Source organism: Citrus sinensis, chromosome 8 (assembly GCF_022201045.2).
Source record: "Citrus sinensis cultivar Valencia sweet orange chromosome 8, DVS_A1.0, whole genome shotgun sequence".
Classification (NCBI taxonomy): domain Eukaryota; kingdom Viridiplantae; phylum Streptophyta; class Magnoliopsida; order Sapindales; family Rutaceae; genus Citrus; species Citrus sinensis.
Window position 1 is genome coordinate 27,701,424 of NC_068563.1, and position 9,632 is coordinate 27,711,055.

The 9,632-nt window shown below is 33.1% G+C and overlaps 1 protein-coding gene across 1 annotated transcript; it reads right to left on the reverse strand.

Moving 5' to 3' along the window:
* Positions 1-1,005: 1,005 nt before the first annotated feature.
* LOC102612816 (MLO-like protein 6) lies at positions 1,006-6,620 on the reverse strand. Its single transcript, XM_006488069.4, has 15 exons — positions 6,294-6,620; positions 6,144-6,201; positions 5,734-5,999; positions 5,321-5,437; positions 5,151-5,211; positions 4,924-5,012; positions 3,883-3,957; positions 2,984-3,078; positions 2,818-2,867; positions 2,661-2,701; positions 2,369-2,542; positions 2,205-2,240; positions 2,022-2,089; positions 1,867-1,927; positions 1,006-1,786 (listed from the first exon to the last, which is right to left on the reverse strand). Exons 1-15 carry the CDS (start codon positions 6,414-6,416, stop codon positions 1,370-1,372), a joined length of 1,731 nt encoding a protein of 576 aa, XP_006488132.1. The 5' UTR covers positions 6,417-6,620; the 3' UTR covers positions 1,006-1,369.
* Positions 6,621-9,632: the final 3,012 nt, after the last annotated feature.

Genomic DNA, 9,632 nt, shown 5'->3' on the forward strand with positions numbered 1-9,632 from the left:
CGGGGGATTGTCGTTTTGTTGCAGAAAAAAACTGACGGAGATAGGGATAATTCTTTCAGCTTCAGATGACAGCAAGGCAGTTTGTGGAGGGCAATGCAAGCAACACTTGGCCGATTCAATTCAAGAAGTGTTTTAATTGCATGCCCTGCTTTCTACCCTTTTCCTATGCGGACTTTTCAAATCTCCGGTTGGCTCAATTTTCGCAGAATCATACGTTGTTATCTTAATTTCCCTTTCTCTTATTGGTTTCCTCACTTCTTTAGGGATTACAATTTCGCTTACTGTCGCATAACTTTCCTCAATTACGGAAACATAAAAATAACGCGATGGTGAGTCGCTGCCCTTTTTGCCCGTTGTGGATACTGGATAAGGATTCAAAGTCTCTAATGGGGTCGATTTTCTTCTCATATTTAGAAATTAGAAAACTCGACTTATTCAAGTGTTAAAAAAAAAAAAAATCTTCTTTAGCTAATCATTCCTTATTTTTTAAAATTAAATAGTACAAATCTCTTTAGTGGCAAGATAAAAATCAATGTGAGGTATTTATTATCCAAGTCTTAATTTGAGTCTCATTTAATTTGGTATTCATCTGTTAAATGTATTAACAAACTATAAAATTTATCATTCAAAAAATGAGTGACACGTGATATTGGGACTTATTAAGAAGATAATGACTTATTTCAATCCTAATGTCTAGATTTTTTTTTTTTTAGCTACAATGCCAAAATTCTAAACATAACTTTTAAGAAATTGATATGTCGGTATTCTTCATAACAAAGGCAAACTTACAAATAATTAAGATTTTATCACTATTTATAATTCAAAGAGATTCTAATAATTAAAAGGATTAGATGATTCTAGGTTAATTTTGCATTCCAACGACCTCTCAATATTTTACTAATGAATTAAATTATAAAAAAAAAAAATCCAACTCTACTGCTTCGCATTGAAGTTTGTTTGAATATTGTAAAAAGAGCTGCCTCTGTATACAAAAGTGCAACGCGCTTCACTTAAACTTTTGTTTACGGAGTAGAATTACAAGTCTCCATATCGTATATTGACTAACCATGGGAGTAATAATTGAAACACAAAGCCACTACTTACACTACTATTAATACAAAATTACAAATTGTACAAAAAAAAAAAAAAAAAATTAAGTACATATGCAAATAAACAATTGCAGAGCTCCTTGAGTACCAATCTTCATGACGTACCGCCAAACCATCCCAAGAGCAAAAGAACTTTTCTTTACAAGGTGATGAAACACATTCGAAGACTCGTCACCCTTTGGCCTAGGCCCTGAAATTAAGTTGCTCTTATGTATAATTAATTAATTTCATGAAACTGAATCCCGCAATATTTTGCTTAATTATGTAATTGTCCTCTTATCAAACGAAAATTCTTTCGTTGTTACAATATCGATCTCATGTTGTTGGCTAGGCCCCGGGTCATTTGCACCCTTGTTATATTCTATGTAGAAACCTTGTTCAATGTGGTGTGGCGATGAGCCTTCGCCGTGGAACGTGTGCGACGGAGACGGTGACTCGGAGTCCAAATACTGCTCCATGGATCTTCTCGGTGACGTCTGGACGCTGTCCATTTCGCCCCGGTAATGGCGGAGGAGGTGCACCGGAGACATGTTGTAGGATGGGGTGGATGGCCTGCTGGACAAAGGTGTCACAGACCCTTTGTTTTGTTTAATGTGTTTTTTGGCTGTATGATGCCAATTCTTTAGAGCTGCTGCTACTCTTTCGTTGAATATGGTTGGTTTCATATTTGAACCCATCTGTTAATCAATAATTGTGTCATTCATAATATATTATTACAACATTGCAAATAATTACGAAGTAGCTTACTTGTACATACCTGAGTTACCAGGGCATAGAGTGGGAGAGTGACATAGCTGCAAAGTATCTGAATGAGGACCCTGAGAAAAATTTAATCAACAATAATTAAGCATGTCTGCCAGCAATTTGGTTAATTATTAATTCAATAATTAATTAGAAAGCAAATTTAATTACCCCATTGTGATTCTGATGACTATGTCCTCTGTATGCTCATGGAAACAAGATTCGATCCCGAACTCAAACTGAAAAAAATAAAATAAATAAATGAATAAACAAATAAATATAGAGCTTCATGACTATCATTCTATTTAAAAAGAAAATGATGATAAGTGAAAAACAAAATCCAGAGGAGCTTACCCAACTCCATGCAAAGAAAGCTAGCTGAAAGGCGTTCTGCGATGAAAAAACCAAAAAGAGATGTCACAAAAGTTTCTTCCTTTCTCAATGGAAATAAGTAAACACTGACCAATTGACTATAGTTTCATGAGGTGGGTGTAAAGAGAAACAAGTTAAATAGGTACCTGAAAGAGAACAAAGTTGATGAGATAAAGAATGAGGCGAGGCTGACTGAACCAAAACAGGTCATCACCAAGCTGAACTACTGGAACTCCCTTTAGAACTTCTCCTCTTTCTTGAATTCTAATTCCCATTTTGGTTATGATCACTTGCAGCTTGGTTCCCACCAGCAAGATCACCTGCAAATTTATCATCAGCCGTTGATTAATAATCCCGCTGTTAACTAATAAAAAGGGTAGGCTGATTAAGGATGTATAAAAGTTTGGAAAGATAATTAACTTAATTATATGTGCTTACAATTAATGGGATAAAGGGTAGCCATAGATAAGCATACCAGCCTGTACAGAAAGAATTGTAAGATGAAATATTAGTCAGTTTGTTCGGTTAGTATTGGATATAAAAATAAAACACATGGAACATAAATGAGTATTATTTGAAAATATAATTTACTCACCATGAGTGTTGAAAAGCAGAAACACCACTGCGAAGAACCAGATTAATGGACTGAAATTGAAATTAAAGCAATAAAAAGGGTTAAGTTCGTTTATAATGTGGAATTTGCAATTAAGATGTGCATCACTACTAAATAAATAAGAAGGTTTACAACTAAATGTACTGACCTGATTCCCACAACCACCTTGAAATCCTCTTCCAGTGACCTATTGATGTATTTTTGGAAGTTAAATTGGGTATGGCTTTGTGGTGCCAAATGTGCCTGAAAATTCAAAATTATTGACAACAAAAAAAACGACTTCCATAAGTTTCAACATACATTTGACAGATTGAATTGTGGACAATGAACACAGATTTAATTTGTAAATTGCAAGAACTAATTAAACAAGGTAGTTGGACATTTGGCAAATAGAGGCTATGAGTTCTTACCAGTCATTCATTGAATTATTATTAATCGATTATCAGGTTAAATTCATGGGCGAACTCAACTAAGGTCTATAAGAAGTTGAAGTTTAAAGAATATGTTATTACTTTTTCTTTTCTTTTTTTTTTTCCTTAGTGTAGTCCAAGTCTTTTCTAAGAGAAACAATTAAAAAATATTTGGTCATATTTAAAACAAACAAAGTACCTATAGTTGGTAGTAAAAACTACTCTTGGGAGCCTTGGAAACCAAAAGTCAAAGAAACTAGATCATTAAACAGAGTGTTTTAATAATAATTTAAAAAAGAATAATCAACAACACAACTCGACAAGATGAGAACTTTTTAAAATAAAAAAATTTGAGTTTCTGATACTTTCAAATATGCTCTAATGAACAATTAGAATATCCAAATCTCTTCAAATTGGATTAAAATTCTTTTAATCAACCCCCGTAATCTATGCTCCTGAGTCCGAAAACCATTTTCGGTCTTAATTAATCCAACCATTTTACATGCATCTCCATCAGAATTATTCAAAGCTCTTTGTATATCTAACTGAAAATATTAATAATTCAAGGAAAAAATAGTTGACAAAATTAATAATATTTGATTGAAATTGCCAAACTTTGAAAACACAAGAAAATTACCGTGACAAATCCATGCCTGAGAGTTAAGTAATCAACCTTGGGAACCGACCGAACAAATTGCCTGAAGAAACAAACCTGAAAAAAATAAATTACAAATCAAGAAAATTCGAAACAATGTGAACAAGATTATTCCCTCAATTGAGTTCGCACAAATACAAAAATAAATAAAAGGAATGAATAGACGTGAAAATGCTTCAGTTTTTTTATGAATAAAAGTCAGAAGTCAAAAGTCATTTCAATTCCTTTTTTTTTTTTTTTGGGCGGAAATTATATGGTTTCTGGTGCAGTCGTAATATAAGCAGCCATGTTAGGACCGCCATCGACCTTCATTAATTTATGAACAAAATTTCTAACGAATATGAAATTAATAAAATTGACTGATTATAAGCCCCACGTGGTCCTATACCCATCAAAGAAAATAATATCTAATTAATTGAAAAACCTTTAGAAAAAGTTTGAAAAATCTGTACACTTTGGATATGAACAAAAGTGTCATCCACCTAATTAAATATTTTGTCTCATATAATTTATTTTTTCAAGTGCCTATTTTTAAAACCAAGAGAATTTATATGTATGTTTTAGCAAATATTAGAGGTGTATGAGCCTTTTTTGCCCTACTTTTTCAAATCATATATAAAAGTGGGTTAACAAATTTGGATATTTGATGGTCAAGTTTGAAAAGTTAAGGGAGTTATTGAAGAAACAAACAAGAACTTTTTGGTAATAAAATTTGTTTGATAGTGGCTATCACGAAACTAATCTCTCGAGTTATCGTATGCATTAAATTTTGGGCAATTGATAGTTGATCAGATTGAATAATATAGCTCATAAGCTGTTCTAGGTTCTAATAATAATTAATGATGAAAGGGATTGGTGAAGTAAATATTGCTTAATTTGGTAACAATTTGCAAACTTGCACATGTCAATATTTTTTTAAAGGTAGCTTGTGCCAATGAACTTCATTGAATTAAACACTCTTATGCATGCATGCTATCCAGTAAAATATTGATAACAAGAAAGAAATGAAAGAGAGTTTCTTACTATCCAAATGAGGACAGGTGTCTTGGTCCACGAACTCAAATGCCTCCTGCCAAACGATGTCTCTCTTGCAAATCTGAACCTCTCAGGATCTGTAAATAAAATCAACGAAATATCAATGTCAGCGTTTAGTTTAGATATAATATATTTTTTTCTGAACAAAATGTACCTTTGAGCTCAAGTTGTAAAAAGCAGATGTTCAATTTTTTCGGCAAATTAATTGGACTAACCGTGAGAGAACTGATACTCAATGGTTCTTGTTTCCTTTTCCCATTTCTTCCACTTCTTCATCTGGGTGTTGATTAGCCAACAAATTAGCCAAAAATAAATAAATAAATAAAGAATGAGAATGGGGGAGCTGAGAGAGGTGACGTTTGCGGAGAAATTAGAATTTAATTACCTTGGCTCTGCTCAAGGCCATTGTAAGGATACTGTAAAGGACATGGAAAAGTGCTAAGACAAAGATGAAAATATGGAGTTGATGGAGACCGTCCTCAGACACAAATGGAACTTTGCCCTGCCAATTGTTGAAATTTACGTGCAATTTAGTAAAAATCTAAATTGTAATTATTACATATCAAGATTTGTATGTGGCCGACTTATTATTATTTATAATACCAAAATAAATCAGAGGATTGAAGTTTCAAATGAAAAAATCTTAAGGAAAAAGCTCGTTGAGCAAAAGAATCTTTAAACTTTTGCCTTCACACAGGACAAGATCAAGTTATGGAGAATTTACGCAACATATTAATCGCATTGCCTATTGATGGAATATAATATATTATTTATAGATATATACTGGTCAAAGCATACCTTGGAACATTTGTCGGTTGTTGATCCCGCCGCCAAAGCTCTTCGGATACTTCCACCCGAGGCGGCCACCGCCGCCAGAAGCCTCCGGCGGTTTTCGTGTTCTGTCGTTTCTTGTTCAGTAGTCTCCTTCTCATTGTTTAGCTCTGCTTCTCTTTCCTTATCGCATGGATGCCATGTATTTGCTACACTTTCTGGTATGCATATTTTTGATATCCAACTACCTGCTACTGTTAGTAGCAACGATATGAACCCCAGTAGCATCAACTCTACACGCCCAAAAAGAATTAAAAAAATTGTTAAGAAGCTTGCACTTTGGTTATAATATTAACTGTACATACATACATATATATATATATATATATATTAATTATCAATAAGTAATTAAAATGATGAAGTTCTTCTACATGCACCTGATTTGATCTTTTCGAGTGCTTCGTATAAAGCTCTCTTGTGTTTCTTTGTCAGCCACTGCAAAGGTGAAAGAGTTTCCAAAGTTGAGTACAAAATCACTCACAAAAACGAAGCTCATAAGTGTTCGTAAAGAGTTAAAAATCACTCACCTTTCCGATAAGATGGATTATGTGCTCGATAATTATTGAAATCGTAACCAAAACAAAACAAACGACCGCAACGGCCCATGTCGGCGTCTCCTCCAAAGATCTTCCTCCGCTAGCTCCGGCCATATAATCAACTCTCCAGTCTGCGAAATATTATCAATGAGACTCTCGAGAATTTCTTATTAATCTAATTAATAACAGTCAGATTCTCTGATGACTCAGGTCTGTGAGGGACTGAGGGGGAGAAGGAAAGAACGAACACTGAGTGCAAAAAAGGATGCGTTAATTTGTATATACATACTAAAGCTTTTGCTAATGGGGAATAAAGTTGTTGACGCAACTTGATAGAAAAGACGAAATGAAGGAGCCACGCAAGTGGGACGTCTTGACTTTTAAACGCGTGAGATAAAGGGTGACAGAAGACTCGAATTTGCGTAAAATGTTTTTAATATGTATGTTGATTTTTTCTTTGACCAATTGAAACGGGTGTGGATTCTTTTCCTCAGCAGATTTTTTATAACTTAAATGTTAGCCGCGGTGAATCACTTCACTGAGTCAACCCCTTTGAAGTTTGATTGGACAAGTCAATCTTCTCGTCTTGTTTAGTAATTTGAAAAATTTTAAAATACCGTTTGCATGGAGATAATCGTACGGCTGAGAATTGATCGAGCGTGTTCAGATGCAGTTCCTAGTTCCGTGATCCATAAACAAAAAAATTTATACATTCCATATATTTTTTTATTTTTCATGTATTCCTACGAGACTCGACGAATTATTTGAGCTTTTCTATGTATATATCGTAAAATGATGTATACAATATTTTATTGGATTAATCCTCCAATTATTTTGATCGTAATCTTCTTGTCATGTTTATTATATATGCAAATAATGAAACATGTGAAAAAAATATGAATAAAGAACACATTTTCGGCACATGGTGACACATACTTGCCAACTCAGGCATTTGGACAATTCATTGTTTAGATACCAGTTAGTAAGTTTTAGAGATTGATACGATCTGCAGATCTTATCAAGACTATCAGAGTAACGATATACTTTTGTAAATAAATACCCTAAAAAATTTTATTTTTATGAGGGTGTCATGTCATGTGGGAAATAACTAATTTTTAAATGTTGAAGGTAGTAAATTAAATCATATCAACAGCCAATTAATGAAATCCATCTCGACAATTTTTTATTTTTTATTTTGGTAACTAGCATTACTGCATCGACCCACATGCATGTACTCACAAAAGTAACACTGCAAGTTGATATTTGTTTAAGAGACAAATTTTTTTTTTCATAATCTAAACCTAGCGATGTTAGGTGTAGGACATTTTATCTCTTTTCCTAAACCAATAAGAAGGTGTTTAAAATAGAAAATTTTATTTTCTTTCTGGTACTCTACAATTAATGTAGATGTTAAGTGTAGGAATTTGTCCTTTGTTCACACCTGAGTTCTCACTTATTGAGATATATTTTCCAAATTTTCATTTAGTTGATTGTTCTAAACCACCATCTTGCTATAAATGAAAATTGGAGTCTATTCTTAGGCTTTTAACAAAATTTGGCGACATTATATCACCAATCAACCTCAATAAGGCAATGATTAAGCAAATTATAACCTTATGTACAATATGGTCGGCGAAAATTAATCTACAAGAGAAATTTTTGACTGACACTCACTGACTTTCATGTTATGTTTTTAATTTTAGATTTTAAAATCATCCCCTTTTAAACTAATTTTGTTTATTTTCAAAGTTTTTTTTTTCACAGACTTTCAAAGATTTGAACTGATCAATTCCTGGTTGAAGAAACCAGTTCTGCTGCCAACATAATTGATACGGGAGCTTATAAAATAATATATATGGTGCCGGGGGGGGGGGGGGTGGTGGGGAAGAAAATATATATATATGTAAAAGGTAACGGTCGAATATATCTAAAGGTAAAAAAATATGTCCAAATTAATTGTTTTACATTTTATACCTAATTTATCATAAGGTTAATTATTATATGAACATAGCTAGTCAAAAATGTCCAACCAATGATTGAGCTGCATGCATGCATGCCTAAAAGAGTTTCATTATTCAAATAGTTTTTTATTTAAAAGTTCCTTTCTTTGGCAAAAGTTTAGTGGCTCAAATATTATTATTGACCACATGGATATGTCATTCAAAATTAAACTACTCAAGATTGGCCGAGAAACCGATGGCTATTCGAATCATACAAGCTTTGTCTGCGTCTGTTCTTCGTGTCTAGGTTCATATTCACATCAGAGTGCGTTTTAGTTTAGGCGTTTTAGTCGTACCGTACGTTTGTTATGACTAATATGGAAAATTCTATTTTGAAAATTGAAAAACAAAAAACAAAATGGATCATCAAACCGCAGGCAATATTTTGTGACGTTCAATCTTTGAAAACACTTAACTTTTAAAAAAAAACTACATTACAATTTTATTAATGATATAATTAGAAAATTGTAGAAATCAATTGACTTAAACTTAATCAGTGGTGTAGTGGTTAATTATGAGCGTAATTCAAAAATCAAATATAAAACCATAGGGATCCATCCCACCCTGCACGTCCTATCCAAATAAAATGACTCCATTTTTGTTTTTCTGATAATTATTATGAAAGGACTTGATAATTCTATATACGTGCCACGAGTTTTGTTAATTATTATGATAAGGTTAAGATTATTAAGTAACTCGCATATTCAACGAGCTATTTGATTATGTGACATGGACCTGATGTGTTGGCATTATTGCAATCTCAGGTTTATAGCAACTTAATTCCTTACCTCACTTGTCTTCTAAAGCTCTATGATTTTCTCCGAGCCAACGAATGAAATGCATTGGGTGTGACCCTCACTCTAATTGGTCAAGGGCTTGAATAACTGAGTTCCGGAAAGCTATCTCGAAAGCAATTCACTTTGGGAGCCATCCGGATTAAACAAATTAACCATTTTGATCACCATTGCCGAAGATTTTTCCTTAAAAGCGAGCATGAGCCGTGTACATGCTGCTTGTATGTGGTTTGGTTTGGGTCAATTTGATTGGCCCCTCATATTAATTTGATAATTTGTGGATAGACGTGGAGAATATGGTTGGTTGTTAAAAAAAGGATATATACTTTCAGACGAGAGAAAGTCTTGGATAATTTGAAATTGTCTTACATACGCGTGCGTGCGTGTAGTACTCTTATTAAATGTTAAAAAAAAAAAAAAACTTATCATTGTAGTATTGACAGCAATAGATTACAAAAAAAAAAAAAAAAAAAAAAAGAAGAAGAAATACCTTATTTGGTACATTGAACAATATAAATATCTTACACATACGTTGT

Excerpts from the sequence above, each read along its gene's own strand:
- LOC102612816 (XM_006488069.4), bottom strand. The coding sequence starts at position 6,416 with ATGGCCGGAGCTAGCGGAGGAAGATCTTTGGAGGAGACGCCGACATGG. Across the intron at positions 3,079-3,882 it reads TCAGGCATGGATTTGTCACG|GCACATTTGGCACCACAAAG; the intron begins GTAATTTTCTTG and ends TTGAATTTTCAG. Across the intron at positions 2,241-2,368 it reads TCAACTTTGTTCTCTTTCAG|AACGCCTTTCAGCTAGCTTT; the intron begins GTACCTATTTAA and ends TTTTCATCGCAG.